This window comes from Stegodyphus dumicola, chromosome X1 (genome assembly GCF_044657685.1).
Source record: "Stegodyphus dumicola isolate Sdum_Otavi_A_Nest chromosome X1, ASM4465768v1".
Lineage (NCBI taxonomy): Eukaryota > Metazoa > Arthropoda > Arachnida > Araneae > Eresidae > Stegodyphus > Stegodyphus dumicola.
In genome coordinates, this window is record NC_140780.1 from 179,352,921 (window position 1) to 179,374,038 (window position 21,118).

Here is a 21,118-nt window from a genome sequence, read left to right on the forward strand (position 1 = left end):
AAATCATTGGGGGGGGAAGGGGTCTCAATCAAAATTAACACTGAATTTTGGAGGATAGCTCTTGTGCTTTTTGCTTTAAAAGAATTCCCAAAACCTGAAAAAGCATTTTAGATGTATTATTCAGTTCTAATTCTTTTTGTTCTATAAAACAGCCAGAAATTCTTATTTTTAAATAGATCATTCTTTGCAATAAGATTTGTTTAGTTTTCTTGTGAAAGTAACAAACTGAAAACAAGGGAAATATAAAATACATTTTTTAATTTTCATGTAGCAAACTTTCAGCACCTGAAACAAGCTGCTGACTCAGAATAAAAGTTCATTTATTATAATAATTCAGTACTTAAGAAAAGTGGGAAATGTGAGATAAATGCATTTACTTCAAATGATTCACAGCACTGACAGATTGCATGACAGGTTATCAAAAGCAAAAAGCTACACTTTTGAAAGTGTATTATATACATTTAGAATTAAAGTGAGCTTTTCAAAATGTTCACATTCATTACTTGCATGCATTTGTCATCTAAAACCCTTCCACCAACATGTGTCAACAGATGAGCAGAGCAAATGAAGTTGAGAATAGAAGCTGCATGTGTTATGTTCACGTCCATAATTTATTCAGAACTTTGAAAAAGAATGACTGTGGGGATTGTTTCCTTAGGGACTGTGAGGAATATTAAATTAAAATTAGAATGCAATATAGAAGACATCCTCTAGCATAGAAGATCATCTGTTCTTGGGACACCAGATTGAAGAATCACTAACAAAGTGATTATAGTCAGAAAATCACTTTTACTTAAAAATTTAACCAAAAGTATCCATAGTAAATGTTTTTCAATACATTTTATTATTTTGAATAACTTCCATGGACATATTCTACAATCAGTGCTCAATGTTATACTTAAAAATTTAAATGCATGAATTTCAAACAACGTAATGTACAATATGATTATTTGAATAGGGTAAAGAACGAGGCTTTTCTCTAGAGAAAGGAATGCCTTCATGGAGGACTGTTTAACCCGTTTGGGATGGGCGTCATATATGCATCTCACATTGGGTCTGCCATTTGAATTGCCGTTTAATTCACTCTGGCTGAGCATACTATCTATGACTTTTTAGATAAAATATTTAATTAGTATTTTTTGTTGACAATAGATGTAGCTGTATGACTGTAATGCTGAAGTTTACAGAAAGTAAAGCATGTTGATCTTCATTCCTATGCTATGTTTTTTTTTTTTTTTTTTTTTTTTTTTGTACTTTGTTTTGGAATGAGAATAAGATTCATGGGTATTAAAAGATGTATTGCCTCTTTACCTCCCCCCCCTACAGACATAATGGGCTGGAAGTTCCATCTTTTTTAAAGGTTTTACATATTGCTCTGAATTTTTTTCTAGCATTAAGAAGGATATTTTGTATGGTTTAATGAAGTATTTTTACACCTAAATGGTAAAACAAACACGGTATTCAACAGAAGAGGAGTATATTCGAATGAGAAGAAATGAGTGTTTCTTATACTGATAATATTTTTGCCGAATTGGAAAGCGATAGCTATAGCGATTCTAATATCGTCATATTTATTTGTTTACATATATTTAATTGAAGTAAGTTAAAAATTATACATGCTGCATTTTTATGAAAGAGATTTTTAATAATTTTTATGTTCGATTAAATAAAATTCATGACTAGCTACTTTTGCTATATATGTATATTTGAGGTAAGTCAAAAATTACAATACTCTAGATCTTTATTATTTTAATAAATTTTTATGGAAAATATACAGTTTTAAAATTAATTCTGACAACTACCTCAGAGCTCCTCTCATAACATACTAAAAAATGGAACAATTGAACAACAAATATGATTTACATAAATTTTGTTTCCAAAGTGAGGCTTAGCAACATGAATTGCCTGTCCCCACAAGACAATGCATCCGGATAGTGCCGCATCCCAAGAAAGCAGTTTAGTGATTTAGCTGTCCATTGCAAAATTGATTAAGAGAAACTGGTTCATATTCATGTTACACATGGAGAACACTACAAAAAAACCACCACACAGCCAGCTCATTTGTCAGAGTTTAACAGGCACTGAACTGCCAGTATTCAATGGTCTTAACAACTCAGTCAATATATTATACATATACTAACACAAGAAAACAATCTGTAAACAACAAGGATTCACTATGTTACATGTTCAAAACTTTAAATGAGATTTTAAAGCATAATTAAAAAGCATGAATATTTTATGGAAAACTAACATAAAAGTTGTTAACTTTTTTCTAAATATTATGCAAGAAATATATATCACAGTTTTGTTAGGCTTTTATTTTGCTCATAGAACATTTAGTTATATGTACAAAAATAAAATACTATATTCATCAACAAAAATTATAAATATACATTAATGTTCATGGAAGACACACACTTCAGCTTAAAAATGTATTTTCAAGAATACCCATATGGAATTTACAAAAGTTTAAATATTAACTAACATTAATTGAGTACAGACTAGTAAGTTACTTCAAAGTTCAAGAAGGCACTTAAAACTGAGCCAAATCAATAACTTTCAAGTAAAAATGGAATATATTAAAACTTAAGAGCAAATTTCATTGTAAGTGATAGCAAACATTCCCAGAAAGAAAAAGGAGGTATTAATTTAAGTGGTACAAAATAACTAAATTTGGTTTAATTTAGCAACATTATTTATGAAGAAAGGAACAAATTTTAATTTCATTTTATGAATAAAGTATACTTTGCAGTTAGTGCAAATTTTAATACATAAGTTAATAAATACAGCATACCAGGTAATGATTACTACATCTAATTTAAGTTAGAAAAAATATTTTAACAGATTTGATTACAAATATAAGGTCGAATAATTTCAATGCAATACACTTGATGAATAACAGCTACCTACCATAACAATTATGATCAAATGTATTAAAATGTGGAATTAATTTGCATAATTATCATAAACATGACAGCAGATTAGACTGATTATGTATAAACAATATAAAAATACAGCTTCATGGCATTGTAGCATTAAAGTCAAATAATAATTTTTCATTCTTGCTCAGCAAAATAAAAAATTAACCATATAAAAATGTACAAGCTTTCTAACATTCTAGCTTCCAATACCACAAAATTTTTCAGAACACTGTAAAACCAATATTAATAAACTCTTAAAAGATTTATTACAAAATTTAAAGCACAGGCTTTGTTACTTAATGTTGGAGAGAACTTGTTCAGCAGAAAATGTTTATATAAAACACATCATTCAAGAGATTCAAATAGCGACATCAAATTGTTCTAAAAATAATCCTTATACAACTGCAAACGCTTTATAATACTATTATTAAATAGAGAAAAATAATTGTTTGCAGTTACAGTTGCAAATTAAAAATTGGAGTTTAATTTTTCTCATAGGTTTCATTCCACAAAACTGTTCATAAACAGTTCAATACATGCTTATTAGAAGGAAACTAGATTTATAAATCAAATACTCAGCAACATAACATGAGATAAATATTGTGCAACAATTAGATCTACTAGCAAAACTTCTCAATGATTATTTTTTGTATGGAATTTTCTTCCTTTGCTTTTATTTACATGTTGTTCAAATAACTTAAAAATTCACCTGTACATATGAAGGCTAAGATCCAGTCTACTTATTATAAATATCAAAACATTACATGGAACTTTACAAACTATACTTCTCGACTTTTTAATTAATACCATATTTATCTGTCAAGGAGTTTCCAGATTCTTGAAATTCTCTGCAGATTTCCTGAGAGCAGTTTGGTACAAGAACAGTAGATAATGTTTCTCCTAAAAGAGGAATATATTTAAAATCATGCATGAGTTTAAATTGTAACACTAATGAATTTGCTCATCTACTAAATAACAACATACCAGATTTAACAAAAAGTACAAAAGCAAACCTTAATCTTCTATTAAAGAAATGCAAGCATGATTTTTGAGTTTAACATTTAGATAAGAAACAAAATTACAGTAGTAGATACTGTTCATTAGGCCTGGCACCAATAATTTATGTACTCATATCTATTGATACTTGTGAAAGATTAAAAGTTGCTTAGAGACCACACAAAAAAGTGGAAATATCAAGTTACAGGGACTGACACATAATGGTGCTGGCACCTTTATGTGTACCATTCAGAGTGTCATTGCAGAAACCTTCATAATGATTCCCCCATATAAAGGTATTAAAATCAATGTGATGACCAGTTTCTAACTTGCTACCAGCAACCTTTATAAAAATGCCAGCATATTCCTGATGCCCATTATCCAATTAAGATTGCCATTTGCTTTGTTAATGAGAGTAATAAATAGAATCAGTATGGTTCCCATTGCAATACCCAGGCACAAGGATGCTAACACTTATGAAGATTACACCCCATTTTTGGCAAATCAATATTATTTTTTCCACAAAATTATTTCATTGCAGAAACAACTGCACAAAATTTTAAGTGAATTATTCCACTAAAAGTAGTTTTACACTGTTTTCTTCCTTTTAACAGCTAAATCTTAAGTACAAAATTAAAAACTTAGTGATAGAAATATCAGTAATCTCATCAGCAGTTAAAATGTGAAAATTAGATGCCTCGAGTTCTTTTATCATGTCATTGTTTCCACAGAATTAATAAGCATAATTCACAATTTTTCTGGAATTCCACATATTTTGCTGTACGATCATTAAATCTTGAACCGAGCACAATAAAATGCTCATTTTAAATGCTAGTCATGCAATTATCAATATTTTCACTTCTTCACGAATGGATTTTTTTTTCTTTGAACATTCATTCGAGATCTCACTTAATAAATACACAAATCCTGCTTCAGGTAGCAAGGGACTATTATGCCTGAATTTTGTCATACTGTCCAAAAGTGTGTGATTATGGCAAAGCCTCGAGGGCTATCTGCCTAAGGAGAGGGATGCCTTCGTGGAGGACTTTCTATGGGATACTGGCTCGCATACACATTACATATGGGGAAAACCACGAAAACGCCCATGCAGCCAGCCCATTTGCGGGATTCGAACCTCGGACCGAACTACCAGTGTTCAGCAACTTTGGGCCTACTGTCCAAAAGAGCTTTACTATTTGAATGCCATTTTTTTTTAAAAAATCCAGTTTCCAATTATCTGCCCATTTCTTTCCACTAACAAAACAATTATTTCCATGTCCATCATGACAGTAGATACAAAGAACTCCATATTCTTCATCCAATAAAAAATTTCCTGTAATGAAATTCATAATTTATTTTTACTATTTGTTGTCTGTTTCAAACTATTTCATTATGCCATTCTAATTTAAAATCACTTTTGTTTTTCTCCTTTTCATGAAGTTTTCTATTGTTTACATTGTTGAGTGCATATGGGTTCGTAATGAATTGAATGCACAAGTCGATAAAAACTTAATAAAATTTATTTATTCTTCTTATTAAGAAATAAAACAAAATGCTGAAATTTAATCAGAGATATTCGTACAATATCGTAATATCTCACAGTAGTTATATTTTAAGTTATATTTTAAACTACTAAAACATTTAATAGAACTCTATTCAAAAATACAGAGAAAACTAATCCGATCTCACCGCGAATTCGCTACAATCAATATCAGCACCAAGTAAACAAAGTAACTGAGATTTTTTCCTTTGGCTTTTATAAGAACAAGTACAAGAACATTCTGGTATTTTTTCAATTTTTATGGATAGCAAAAGAGTACAATTATGAGATACCTATGTATTAAAATGTTAAATGCGTGTGCTCCTGTATTTTAATTTTTCCGACAAAGCTTTCTCTTCAAATAAGTCTGTGCTGCATTGCACAGGAATATAAAACAATTTTAATTAAAAATTCTACTAAAAATATCTAAATAAATACAAAATCTGTAACAATATATAAATATATGAATGTACAGTAACAGCATAAACACACTTTGTTGGGTACACTTATAGATAACATACCACAATGCTAGTCACTGTTTAACAAAGCACACGTATCACATTACAAGACAATGTAGGCACATTAGCGTAATTTCCTTCAGTTGTATGTCCCAATAAAAGTGCACATATTAAACACTAATGAATATATTACAAACATATTTAATACAACTTATTTTTAAAGTAATTTTAAAATGCAATTATTACTATTATTTTGATTAAGCACTCAGCCACTGGTGGGAAATTATTTGATTTTTGAAGAATGCTAAATAATATTAGTAGTACTTGTTACTATTAAGTTTTATGGTTTGATAACTTGCGGTTTTCGCTAAAAGATTAGATCAAGTTCTCTACAGATAATTCATGCTCCATACTCGTTTACTTCCTGTGAATGATGAAACAGCACAATTGCACACAGTAGTAAACAAATTTGAGACTTTGATAAGTATAATTTAGGAATAGTCTTAAATGGCTCTACAAAAATCTTGCCAGAGATAAAGTGTGGTTAGCTAAATACACTGCTGGCCATTAACATTGCAACAACACGAAGTAAAGTAGTTAGTAGAACCATATTTATTTTTACAAATACATCAAAATAGGAAAATGAAATTATAAAAAATTTATTTTGGAAATATACAGAACATGCAGAAATCAGTACCCTAAGCATATGCCACTCACAATAACAGCAGCTGTTATATGGCCTAACATAAAATCTAATAGACTCTGGATGGCAGTTACATGTGCTGATAGTCTAGATGGTCTAGATGGCTTCATTTCTCTGCCACAGTTCACCTGTTGTACAAGGTGGAAGGTTTTGTTGCACAAGTCTGATTTCTTTTTATCCAGAGCTCAGACTGAATTTAAACCCCGAATGTATAGCAGAATGTACTATTTCAGAGGATAATAGAAACAAAGATCACTCTTTTCCTAGCACACTATTGAAGAAAAGTAAAATGGTGAAAATGTAACTTGCGAGAACACGGAGAATGCTAGAAAGAGTACGAGAATATGGAAGTAAATTTTAAAGGACAAGTGTAGGTACGAAAAAGATGAATTCAACACCTTTTTGACCACATTCCTTTGTTAATGTAATTCCAGCTGCCATTCAGATAGTGACAAAATAAAAATTGTACTCAAATTCAAGGGACAGTATTGATCTATAAGCAGAGAACAAACACATTTTTGTACAACTGATCACTTTAGTCTCCTATTTTTGGTTACACTGTTCCAAAAAATTATGCATGTGCTCTATTCTGAAGGAAGTCGCAAGTACTAGACATATTTGAGTCATTCACATTAATACTTCATTATATTAAGCCCAATGTAACTTAAGAGTGGTAATATAAGCAATGGTTCTCTTTCCCTGCTCTACTGTACATCTCAAGTGATTGAAACTGCCGGCAGAGAATTAGTTGATATGACAGCAAAAACATTTTGATCATTTCTAGTACTTACAGGAATGAAAAATTTATTCATTTTAAGATGAGCTCTCATAAATTACTTTCACTTCCTGTAGAATGAAAGCTATTTAAGGCTCAGCCACTGTCTAAGGGCTTCTTTCTAGGGACAGAAATGCATGTATCAGAAGTTAGAATCAATTTTTGAGGCTTACTTATAATTAAAATAAAATTATATGGGATCAAAAGAATATTTGCTGAAATTGTGGTTCAGCTTCATTTAAGAAGTGCACTAGAGCCCCTCTTACTTAACAGCTCTGGTGTGCTCCAACTAGAATTATCTAAAAAAACTGGGAAGTACGGGAGCTGGGCTCTGCCGCAATTTAGCTCTGACGTTATTTAAAGCATATATAATTTTTCTTTCCAAAAATTTATATTTCTTAAGTGCCTGCATTAAAGCTTTTCTGCCAACTTTGGGTGTGCAAGGAAAGCCAAATATAAAGTGAAAAAGCAAGTTAACAAAAACATTTCATAAACTTAAAAATCATTAAATTTAAGGAAAAATGTAGTGTTTTTACATGAACAGTTTTTCAATTTTATAAACATTAAAAAAGATGAATAAAAAATTCAATGATTTTTGAACAAATTTTGTCAAATTGTGTGACAAGTAAGGAGTTAAAATAAAAATACTTACCACGTGTAAGTCTGATGCATCTCTCTTTATCCTCAGCCACATAAAATGAATTGATGAAGAAAAACGATGAACCCACAACCAATATAAAAATTGGGAAAAATAATGCATATTGTTGACTTTTGAAACTTGCCATAGGACTTTGATCTCCATTAGCTATTGCATCGCACAACTGCAAAAGATAAGAGAGAAACTGATATTTCTTTAACAAAGATTATTTAGAACAGTGGTCGTCAACTCTTGGAACTTCACGGACCACTACATATATAATTTTATATTTGGCAGGCCACTAATATGAATTTTAAAAAAAGGTAAATACATTTGTGCAATAATAATCAGCAAACTACACATATTTCATTCACATTGTAAAATTATATGAAAAGTACAAAAATCTTACCTTCTCGTACAGAAGGGATTCACATTTCCATATCACTGAAACAGAACTTCACAAAAAGCAAGAACAAATAGGCAAATGAAAAGCAATATCGATAAACTGACAGTGTTTGCAGCCAATTCTTAATTATTGTAAACAAAATAATCATCAAGACACAATAACATGCCAAATAGATACTAATTCAGAAGTAAAACAACAAAAATCTGCGTTATATTTTCAAAATTTTCGCAGGACTAGTTTCGATGGTTTTTACCGAACCACCATCCTCAGCTGCAAAACCGCAAATGAGCAATATAGGAAATAATGACTAGATAAGATAAGAAAGCCTGGACAGGAATAAGCAAGTGGCACCATCTGTTGATGAAATCAGAACTAAAACATAATTTCTTTAAAGGCCGAAGGCAAAGACGGATTAGAATTAGGATCATTAACTAGAACAGAAAGATTTTTTTTTAATATGAAATTCCTCTAGAAAATCCAATTCTCCAATGGAAGATGTTTTTTGAATAATTTTGGTAGCAGAAAAATTGAAAGTGTGATTTTTGGTACCAACAATGTTGAGAAACAGAAGACTTCTGCGTTTCCTTTTTTTTTTTTAATATGCCTTAAGTTCCTTGACGCGAAATTTTAAGGCTCTTTTAGTTTAGCCAATGTAAATTAATGAATCATCTTTAATTTTTACTTAAACATAAATGAATCATCTTGACTTTTTACTTAAATGTAAATGAATCATCTTGACTTTTTACTTAAATGTAAATGAATCATCTTGACTTTTTACTTAAATGTAAAAGTAAAAAATTAATCCCCAATTTTATTCAAATCAAATCTAATCAAAAACCTTCCAGTCGCGTTTCAAGAATTCTGTTAAATTGCTAGCTTGCCTTACTTCGGTCCATCATAAAGAATACACGTCAACAATTGTCCAAAATTGAACATGAACTCTAAGCTTCATCTGGAACTCCATTTCCAATTCATATCCAAAATTCACTGCCCTTGAACAAAGTCTTGGTCTAGAACGGAGAATGCAGTTAACCGTCAAAAAAACACTCTTGCAGTTAAATTCGAAAAACTTCTTTTACAGTCTTCCAGTTCAAGTACTTCAAAAAATCTTCCCATTGTAAACATCAAGCCAATAATTAATATTTCTAATTTTAGTCTTTCAGAAGAACAAGAGAGAATTCTAAAATATAATTTTAACTTCTCACAAACCTGTAAACCCTCGATTCCAAAGATTTTGGATCCTATCGAAAAAGCTTTCAAGTTCAGTAAAGTTTCAGATTCACAGAAAGAAATTATTAGGCATCTTATAGCTCATAATGTGAAATTCAATAATAAACCTTTGAAACCGAATCTAACTGCGAGAGAAAGAGCTACAATGCATGAAATTCATTCTAACCCGGATATTACCATTTCAAAGGCCGACAAAGGTGGCCAGATAGTCAGTCGTCATGGATAAAAACACTTACATCGATGGTGTCACTAAACTCTTAAACGAAGGACCATATAATCCGATCCCTAAAGATCCTTCACCTTCGTACTTGTCAAAAATAAAAACTGTGATCAAATCTTCACAAATCATTTCAAGCAACTTAAAACATTCGCTTATCCCATCTGTTCCAGTAGGGGGTGCATTAAGATGTCTAGAAACCAGACTTCGTGAATTTCATTTCTCTTGCATCGAAATTGATGAGCTAATTTCTCTCTCAACTCTGTTTGAAACAAACACATTTTGTTTTCCAAAATAAATATTACAAGCAAACTCAGGGATTAGCCATGGGAAGACCCCTCAGTCTCATCCTGACTGATATCTACATGCATTATTATGAATCAAAATTGTTTGAAACTTTAAACTTCCCGGCATGGTTCCGCTACCTAGAAGACACTTTTACCCTGTTTGAAGGTAATAAAGATAATTTAAATAAAGTTCTTTCAACAATGAATTCTATTGATCCTGCTATTCAGTTCACTTTTGAACTTGAGACTTGCAATTCTCTTTTGTTTCTTGACATTCCGGTCACACATAACACATCCAACTTCAGTACTATGGTTTACCGTAAACCTTCATTGTTTTGCCTTCCACCACACTTTAAATCATGTCATCTGACTAAACAAAAGTTGGCTTCATTTTATTCCTATGTTTTCCGTGCTCTTCAAGTTTGCTCCTCCAAACTAGCCCTTGATGAAAAACTAAATTATTTAAAAGGAATAGCTATTGACAGGGGCTTTTCACCCAACATTATTAATCAAGCAGTTAAAAAATTCTCATCTCAACACACTAAAGGGCACACTCTTGTTTTAGGAGATTATAAAAATTCTGTTGTTATTCCCTTCTATCCATCAATGAGCTATAAAGTTGCACATATTTTGCAGAAATTTAACTTTCGGGTTGTTTATTCTCCCATCAATAAATTTCCGAGTTCCATACTCAAGGATCCCATTCCGGATATGAATTCCTGGGGTATTTATAGGATTCCTTGCCAGTGTGGTTTAATTTACATTGGCCAAATAAGGAGCCTTAAAATTTCGCGTCAAGGAACATGAGGCATATGTTAGAAAAAAGGAAACACAGAAGTCTTCTGTTGCTCAACAATGTTAGTCTGAAAATCACACTTTCAATTTTTCTGCTATCAAAATTATTCAAAAAACATCTTCCATTAGAGAATTGGATTTCTAGAGGCATTTCATATTCAAAAAATTCTTTCTGTTCTAGTTAATGATCCTAATTCCAATCCATCTTTGCCTTCGGCCTTTAAAGAAATTATGTTTTAGTTCTGGATTCATCAACAGATGGCGCCACTTGCTTATTCCTGTCCAGGCTTTCTTATCTTATCTAGTTATTATTTCCTATCTTGCTCATTTGCGGTTTTGCAGCTGAGGATGGTGGTTCGGTAAAAACCATCGCAACTAGTCCTGTGAAAGTTTTGAAAATATAACGCTGATTTTTGTTGTTTGACTTCTGAATTAATAATAATCATTGCTTACTCAGCAGTGGTGCCATTGATCAACAGTTAGACAAAAGAAAAACAGAAACTGCCAGTGATGCAATTATAAACAAGAATGCAGATGGTTGTCATAAAAATCTATCCAGATGCCTATTGACATGGAGAAAAACTCTGTTTTTAACGACCACAATAGCGTATGTTTGAAATTTAAAAGGAAAGAGAATTCCAGTTCACGATATTGATAACAGCAGCATATCCATAGATGCCAACTCTCACTTTCAAATGTCACTAGATACACCTGCAAAAGCTAAAAAGTCACTAAATTCAGAAGGAATTTCACTAAAAATAGTAGCTAATATTTTAAAAAAGTGTAATCCATATTCCATAATAGGATTTTTTTTAAACTGAATCTTCATAAAATATAAATAATGTGTCCAATTTTTTTGTGGACCATCAAAAGGTTTTCATGGTACACTGGATGGCGACCACTGATTTAGAAGATCTATGTGCTTTAATGAGATTTTGCAAAAAGTAATCCACATTTAAAACACACCTGAAATCATTAACCTCCATTTCCCATGGAATCTTTTTTTCACTAAATTGATTTTTTAATTAACATAGAAGGCCTTTACTTTCTAAAAAATTATAGGACCAATGGTAATTTTACAATTTTGCAAGATCGTAAATAAGTTATTCACTAAAAATGTATTTTTGAAAGACCTTAAATTAACAATATTCCAGGTATTTTAAGTACATGGAATTTTATAAATCCCAATTTCTAATTTCACATAATATTATATGATATAGCAATGAAAAAAACTCCCTTATCTCAAACTCAATTTTAAATCAGTATTCTGAGTAGAAATAGAGTATTTATTACAGCCCTTAACCTGTAGCTGACAAAATATACCTAATTCATTATTCTTTAATACTAATTATAGAACAATATACTTTTTGAATATATTTTAAAGCATAACATAAAAAGAGAGGTAGAATATGAAAGGGATCTTCCAGTTGCTGGTCATAGGCACATGCAATTCTCTTAACCTTAAAATGATTAACATAACTAAGGAATACTCCATCAGCCATAAATGCATGATAAAAAAAAATTACTTAGCAACTTCATTATCTCTACTTTGAGAAAAACTCAAAAGATCCATTTACCCTTTGTCACCTCATAGTCAAAGAAGCAGTATAACATATCCTCAAACCTATGAAAATTAAATTATTATGAGAGAAAACTAAAAAAGAACTGATAAAATTAAGGACTTGTTACTTGCAATAATGATCTGAAAAATATTGCTCTAATCACATAAAAACAATAATAAAAATATTTACGACTGCCCATAACACAATGACTGACATTTTTTCATGATTAATATTTTAAGTGATTCTTCTAAACAGCTATTGGTAAAATAAGAGATTAAGGAGGAATACCATAATCCTTACATTAAGCTTCAACTAGCAAGCAACTAGCAAATCAAGCATTGATTTTGTTCAAAAGCATCTGCTACTCAATTGAACTTGCTTTTCATTCCTTATTTAAGTTCACTATTTATTACTATCAACAAAAAATTTCCTCTTAACCCCATACAACATAATTTCAATAAAAATTAACCTTAGATAACTGGCATTTACAGCACATTAATTCTAAATCATTTAGAAATTTAGCTAATTTTTGTCATATATTAAGCATCAATAAACTATCAAAACAAAAAAAAAGTAAAATATTTTCTGAATTTAAATTTCCCTATAAAAAGATGCAAGATTTTCTTAGCAAATTTAAGTCTACTGTACTTGTATAGATAGTTACAAAAGAGAACTGGTTAGCATTTGTGCAAAATTGAGCATAAAAGATAAGAAAGCTAACTACTGCTTTCACATGGAATCGTGTAGCTGGCGAAGTAAATCCCATCAACTTGCTATCTAGGGGCTATATAGCAAAACAGGTTTTGTAACTCAGAAGATGAGAGGGCTCATAATGATTAATTGAAATTCGTGATTTTTAGAACTTGTGAAGCATCTTGAATGAAGACATTAATGAAGAGATTGCATACGCAGACACTAAGAGTTCACAGTATACTAGCTTTCCAAAATTTTTCACTTAAGATTTTTCTCTGAAGGTGAAACAACATTCACTTTGTTTTAGGATAAAATAAAAATTTTTTAATAGTTTCCTTCAAGACTCTGGATATTCATAATCCCTAGTTAATGTATGAGATAGGGGAAAAATAGAATTATGAACATTTCCTTATATGAACACACGACTGATGAATAAAAAAGATTCTTTTACAATATACAGCATAAAAAATATTTTTTTCAAACATTTACACATGAACTAATAACTAACTTTATTCTATCCCTTTGACAAGAAAGAAGCTGGAGCTGAACCCAGGTTAAACAAACAGCATTCAGCGACATTACCACCTGGCTACTGCTTGCAGCCCACCTCAGAAAAGGAAAGAATTATTCATGTCAAATAAAACTTACCTTCCCAACAATGTAAGGACTACATGCATCTCCAAGAGCATGTGATAATGTAATTTGTATTGCCTGAGCCATGGACCTTCGGCTTGGTATAACAACATACTACAAATATAATTCCAAAAAGTGAAGTTATAATAAATTCAAAAGGCAAAAACATTAAAAGTTGAAATCATCAATCATAACAGTAAACATCTAGAGTGCCTTGAATTTGGACTAATTTGGAAGTTGTATTACTATCAGGAAATTTAATTTGTTATTGACATAATACTTATTACACACACCCCATATCGAAAATCCAAATGCAAATTTAAAATTTTCAAAAAGCAATAACGTTTTATTCAAATGGTCTGCAAAATCAAAATTACTTAATAAATACTACTGAAATGATATCTGGCTAAAATATTATGGGTAAAGACATACACACACTGGATGTTATAAAAAATTTATTGAAATCATTTGTCTACAAAATTACACTGTCCACAAGAAATTATAAGGAAAAGTAGATAGTTTATAAAAGTGATAATTAAATACAAAATAAAGAGAAAAATGCTAAAATATTTTCTTACCAGCACTATATCAGCAACAAGCACCCAATTCATACATAATAATGTTACTCCAAAAAAGATTAAGGCCTAAGAAATAATATCAAATGCATTTAAAAACCAAGCAGAATGTTAAAAAAAAAAAAAAAAAAAAAAAAAAAAAAAAAAAAAAAAAAAAACATTTTAAACGGGAAAATATTTAAGCCACTGGATGAAAGTACGTAAGACATAAAAAGATCTAGAAAGTTATATTGAGTACAACATGCTATTTCAATTTAATAGTTAAGAAATTTTTGTGTAGGTACTATTGTATAGATAAACTCAGTAATGTGCCATATACTCATGTTTTGGTTTGGTTTATGTGTTTTGAACAAAGCACTTTACGGCTCTCTGCCTAATGAAAGTGATACCTTCACGGAAGACCTTTCTAAGGAAAACTGGCTTGCATACATGTTGCACGTAAGAAAAACTACAATATTGCCCAAGAATTCGAACCCTGTACTGAACTACCAGTGTTCAGTAATTTTACTACTCAGCTGCTGTTAGACCCCATATAGTGATGTAAAACAAAGTTCAGTATAAATATTTGATAGTTAAACATTGTTAAAATCTTCACATAAAGTTCTGGATTATGACAAAATTCAAATTAAATCTAATTTAATGAGAAAAAGTATGCTGAAAATCATTAAGGATTGAGGCACAATTTAGGTTGATTCAATAAATTTCATTTATTGCTGGGAAGCATACTGAACCAGGAGACTTGACATACTGGAACTCCAGGAGCTGTGTTAAAAAATTTGGAGAATTGGCAGTTATGCACACAAGAAAGGCTGATTTACACCAGCAGAATGCTTTTAACTGCTGCTCAACAATGCCCAGTACCACCTCAATGCCTCACTTTCAAACAAACATTTCATTACAATGCATGCTTATTTCAGACCAATTTGCATATCTTTCTAGATATTTCTCAATTACTAACATATATATATATATATATATAGAGAGAGAGAGAGAGAGAGAGAGAGAGCAGCAGCAGGTGGCAATAATAATAATGCAAAATAAAAGAAAAATGTTAAAATTCATAATATGTTCAATTTAGAATAAACCACATGCTTAAAATTTGGAATACCCCCCCCAAAAAAAGAAACAGTGGCAAACTGAAAGAAGTAAGAGGACAAAACTTGTCCAAAAAAAAAAATAAATTTACATCTTTCGCTGCATCATCATCAGGGGGTTCATGCAACGAAAGATGTAAATAAAACACCCAGTTTCTGAACCAACAAAGACACAAATTAAAATAACACATTTTTAATTTAAAAGTGAAACCCAGGCAATATAGTGGTTTGGGAAGCTGAATGCGATACCCAGGCAGTACAGTGGTTAGGGAAGCCGAATGCGATACCAAACGAATCAGGTTTGAATCACAGAAAAGGCATAGTTGTAACTGTCCATCCCCTCATAGGAGGCAAAGGTGGCCCACCTATTAGTTGCCTTCATAATAAATTACCACCAGTTTTGTCCTTGGCAGTAGCCAAGCTGAAGTCAGCTGAGGGCGTGACATTGGTTAAAAAATATTAGAAAAAGTATTCCGTGTCTTTATCAGTCCAAGCCCTACAGGTTAGGTAGTGTCAAAAATATAAAATTATAGCATGAAAATCATAGACAATATTTTTTTTAATTGCAGAATAGACAAATTTGAAAAATATTCAAGTAGATGGAGTCCACAAAGAATACTCACAAAACAATCTGTAACCTCGCAACTTTCTCCATGATAAAATGTTGAGGAACCTGGTGAGCTAAGTAGTGACTTATCGCTTAGTTCAAGTACTTACAATGTAGACTCGAGAAGGGTTATAATACCCTTTTATTCACTCAAAGGAAATAATAACAGATGGCCCCTTCTCGAGCTTACAGGAAAGCCTCCAGTTGGGCTTTTAAGTTGGGATAAAAAAATAAGAATCTAATCTAATACTAAATAGACTTAGCCAAAGCTAGGTACAAATATCTAACTAGATTTATTAATTTAAACTAGCCAACGAATATCAACAGGCACATACAATACTGCAGAGCACAATAGATTCAAGTATGAAGTAGCAAGAAGGCAAACATGTGCCCTAAGGACACCTAAACACTTTCGTTTGAAAGTTGAATTTCCTTTAAATACTACTTCCAACTCATTTGTATTCAACACAATTCTAAAAACTCATTCTGGTAGGGAGTTGTAAATGGCAAACAAGAATTGAATGGAAAGTGTTTCAAAATTAAAAATAACTGTTATAAAAGTACTGTTACTGTAACATACACCTTACAAATCTATACCTGAAATTCTAACACTTGAAAAGAACAGAATAATATGCAAATTTTTCATGCAGAACTGGAAATAACTACAAGAAAATTTTGAAAACATACATGTTGGGTAAAAATAGCATAAATCATAAAGAAGCAAAAAACAAAAACTAATAATTTTTTTTGCTATTAGTGGACCAAGTCCAAAAACATGTAAAACACATGTAATCCAACAGACACCAAAATAAAAGAAATGACAACTTCATGGAAAAAAATACAATTTCCTTGTACATTTCTTTATTTTCTTTTGTTTTTCTTAAAATCTGTAACTCAAGAGCAACAAAAGTTTAGAAATGTAAAAACATATATACACCTTTATAGTAATAGCTAAGCCTAAAATGTGTGAAGTAATGAATTTAGATAAATTTTACAAATTTTAAACCGACTAAAAAAAATAATTAGAAAAAACTTATAACACAGAATATGTGTAATAAAAAATGAATAATTTGAGAAAGGAAAGAACATCAAATAACCTGGATAATGAATCCAAAAATAACCATGAATTTGAGTTCAGCTATTAATTCACTTTAATTCAACGAATGGAAAAATTTGTAGTATTTAGTACCAAAAAAATGACTTTTTTAAAATTGTAATGCATTATCAAAAAAATATTTTGAAAAGTAAAAAAGTGAAGAGTAAATAAATTAAAAAACTACAATTTTGATATACTAAGGGCTGTTACTACTAAACTGTGAGCAAACTTAGAGAAAGCATAAACACGAATTTAGAAACATTGCTATAAAATATAGGTAACCTAAAAGAGGACAAAGGCAGAAAATGAAAGAAGTCAAATGTTACAAGCTATGGAACACGCTTAAGCATGCTTTCTTGAAACCTGGAAGCTGAAGTAAGCTCACTTTGTTATTAAAAAGATCAGAAACTATTAGACAGGCTAAATCTACATTAAAACTAATGTTAGAATTCCGAAAAGAATGCCAAATTCAACTGTGTTAAGAACATCCAAACTACACTGCCACAGTGGTTTTAGGCATAGCCTTATAAAAAACAGCAGTTTGGTGTTGTAAATAATTTTAGACTGAAAACTGTATTTTAGATAGCTTTTTGATGAAATTGTGTGGAATCTTATCTTTTAGCATTTTAATTAACAAATTAAGCTACTTTGTTAAATCATTGTTGTTATTACAGACATTTTTTATTTATTGTTTGATTAATTATATTAGCATGTGGTTTATTCTGAACTGAATATGGGATGAATTTTAAATGTATTAATGTATTTTTATCTTATTTTGCATTATATATATATATATATATATATATCTACACACACACACACACTATTTCCAACTCTGACAAAACTGAGCTCTTTCAAAGAAAGATGTCCTACAGAATGCATTTAACAAAAGGGAAATTTTTTTAAATTTACACTAATTCATGATATAACTTCACATTTTTTAAGACTAAAGGCCAGATCAAAAATTCAACTTTTTAGAAATAAAATGAATATAAAAATTATAGAAATTAATTACATGAAATAATATGAAATATATCTATAAATTATATTAATATAATTATATGAAATATAATAATTTAGAGAAACCATAAATGCAATATATTTAAAATGTAATACCCATATTTTACAAGAAGCTAGTATCACAATATAAACATCAAAAAGGCTTAGTAAAAATTGTCAACTACAATATAAAAGCAGCATTTTTTTTTTTTTACTTACATATGACAGAGAAGTATTTGATGATGCAGTAATACATGCAACAAAAACTAAAGGTATAGCAGCTAGCATACTGTAAGCGCAGATCAAAGGATCTGCTCTGGGATTAAATTGACGGAAATACTGTGAACATAAGGAGCCCAGAATAACACCAGCTATTCCCGCAAAACATGTAATGATGCCAAAAATTAAGTTGACTCTGAAAAAATATTATTTACTTTTAAATCAAACAATTACTTGAAGGCAACATGGTAGCATTTATCAAATAACATGCATCTAATTATTCTAATAAAAGTCATTCTACAAAAGCTGCATCTCATAGGAAGGTTAATTCAACATGAGCAAAATAATTTCCAATATACATCATGCAATAAAATTATATACACACACACACACATATATATATATATATATATATATATATATATAAAGATGTCTAATAGCATTTAAATAAAATTATGAAAAATTCTATGCTCTGAATATTAGAAAACATAATAAAACTGCTGTTTCACAGAAGCAATATGCTCTTTGCAGGTGAGAAAATAAGATGCCATCTTGATGGTTATTGACTGGCACAGTTAAAACATCAAAAACCAAATATTACAAATTAAATTACTTTTTTAAACATAATAAATTAACTATTTATTAAAATATTAAATCTTAAATTCATTTACCTTAATATTGCCATCTGAATATATGGGACAGTAACTGGAATTGTTCTATTAAAACCAGAGCATTTAATCACTTCATGTTTTACTTAGATGACCATTCTAAGAATTAATAATAATAATTCAAATAATTCTGATGGCCACAGGAATTTATTACAATAATGTCAAAGTTCCATTTACAAAACCCTTCAGAAATCAAATTTTGCTACATATTAAAAGGTAGTATTTTAATTGGAAACTAACATCCTACAGACACTACTAGACTAACAGTGAATTATCAGTATGTCCTGAAAAGTTCACAAAATACTTAAGAAAGTTAAAACAACCTTTTCATTTAATCTTACATTGAATAGTGCATGCACAACTTATGCTAAAAAGAAACTTTCATTATTTGCAGATATTTAAATTAACAAATTCCAACGTCAATAACATAGTCCAAGACTACACACAGAAAAGACTAAATTAAGCTCACTAAGAATTAAACTAGTATATTTTACAGTATTGGCTAGCAAAACACTAAAGCTGGAATAAACTTTTAGCAGATCTGGTGAGAATAACAAGATGTGGTTGCCAAAAGCTCTCATCTAAATATTTAAAAAAAATCAGCTTAAATACATGCAAACCTAATTTGCATTTTCGTGAGGAATAGAGAAAATAGAAGTTATAGTCAAGATTTAAATCACAATAACTGGTTAGTTAACATAAGATACCTTATACCATGACAATTTCTATTACATTTGTTATAATAATAGTGTAATTTTTTTTTTTTTTTATTTAAGATTTGCTTTTAAACATCTCCATACTGTTTCTGAGGATTTTCTTTGAGGGAATTCTGTAATTATTGCCCTCACAGGCATTTCTTGCTTTGAAGCCAAATAATTCGAACATTTTATAATTACGCATCACTGGTAGGCTGATATACATCAGTAATAAGTTTCATGGCATAGTCTTTCCAGCTGTATAGAAGTGAAATACACTATTACAACTATTCACTGCCAAAGTTACCATAATATGCTCACATACCACAGCTATGGCGAGTTCCAAATAAAATTGTCATGGGGGGTGAAGTAAGATATGATATGAGAGGCCAAGAGAGTACAACACAGCTACTACATAACGCAGTCACTTACGTTCACAAAGCAAACTGAATATAAACGAACAATGAACGAAATATTTATTCCTCTTTCTATATATGAAGATACATTTCTGCACCATTAAGAAATATCAATTCCGTTCAGAGATAAAATAGGCTTCTTTATAGACATCATACATAAAATAATGATGGAACCATACAAAAGGAATAAAAGAACATTTGTAATGCTTAAATAAGAAGTAAAACCATACATTTAAAACTACCAAACAATTAAAAAAGGGAGATTGAGTTATTAATATAATTATCTACTTTGGTGCATTCATCAATTCAGACCTATCTAATACTCTGTAAGTACATTAATGATATATTACAGTGTTTGATGGCAAAATAAATGAAAATAATGTTACAAGAATGCCTAAAATTACAACATACACTACACCAAGACTTGCCTTCATTTGGAAGAATGCATACAGAGATTCCAAAAGGAAACTTTCAAAGAATCATTAAAAAATACTTAGATGCAATTTAGGTTAATGCTTAAAATCATGTAAAATTGATACCGCACATTAGTTTGGATTTAATAAAGAGGTTTCATGGTTCCTCTAAGGGAAAAAAATGCTTCAGGTGTCAAAATACACATTATATGAAAATGATTACATATTTTATTAAGAATCCTGTTAGAATTCTCAACAGATGCCCATTGCAATACTGAAGTACACTTTATTTAACTAATTAAACAGTTAGCACATTATGCATATAAAAAAAGGGGCAAGCTCTCTTTTTTATAAGCATAGAACAAATTCACAACTTCCTATCATTTATAAAAATATTCTAACTCACAAATATAAATCATAGCAGAATGCAGTTTCATTGCATATCCTCATTTCTTCAAGCAAACCATTATATGGTGACCAAAA

At 30.3% G+C, this 21,118-nt stretch overlaps 1 protein-coding gene across 6 annotated transcripts in view; it reads right to left on the reverse strand.

Moving 5' to 3' along the window:
- Positions 1-1,723: 1,723 nt before the first annotated feature.
- LOC118183095 (protein spinster homolog 1-like) overlaps positions 1,724-21,118 on the reverse strand; it is a 58,615-nt gene continuing 39,220 nt past the window's right edge. For 2 of the 6 annotated variants that reach the window (XM_035352517.2, XM_035352522.2), the window contains exons 7-11: positions 18,444-18,639; positions 14,432-14,497; positions 13,869-13,967; positions 8,046-8,214; positions 1,724-3,821 (exon numbers count right to left, since the gene is read on the reverse strand). In XM_035352517.2, the coding sequence (XP_035208408.1) occupies positions 3,718-3,821; positions 8,046-8,214; positions 13,869-13,967; positions 14,432-14,497; positions 18,444-18,639 (634 nt within the window). In that variant the 3' untranslated portion in view covers positions 1,724-3,717. Of the gene's footprint in view, positions 3,822-7,401; positions 7,515-8,045; positions 8,215-13,868; positions 13,968-14,431; positions 14,498-18,443; positions 18,640-21,118 lie in introns of those variants that run through there. The other 4 variants (XM_085807919.1, XM_035352519.2, XM_035352520.2 and 1 more) reach the window with 4 other exon arrangements.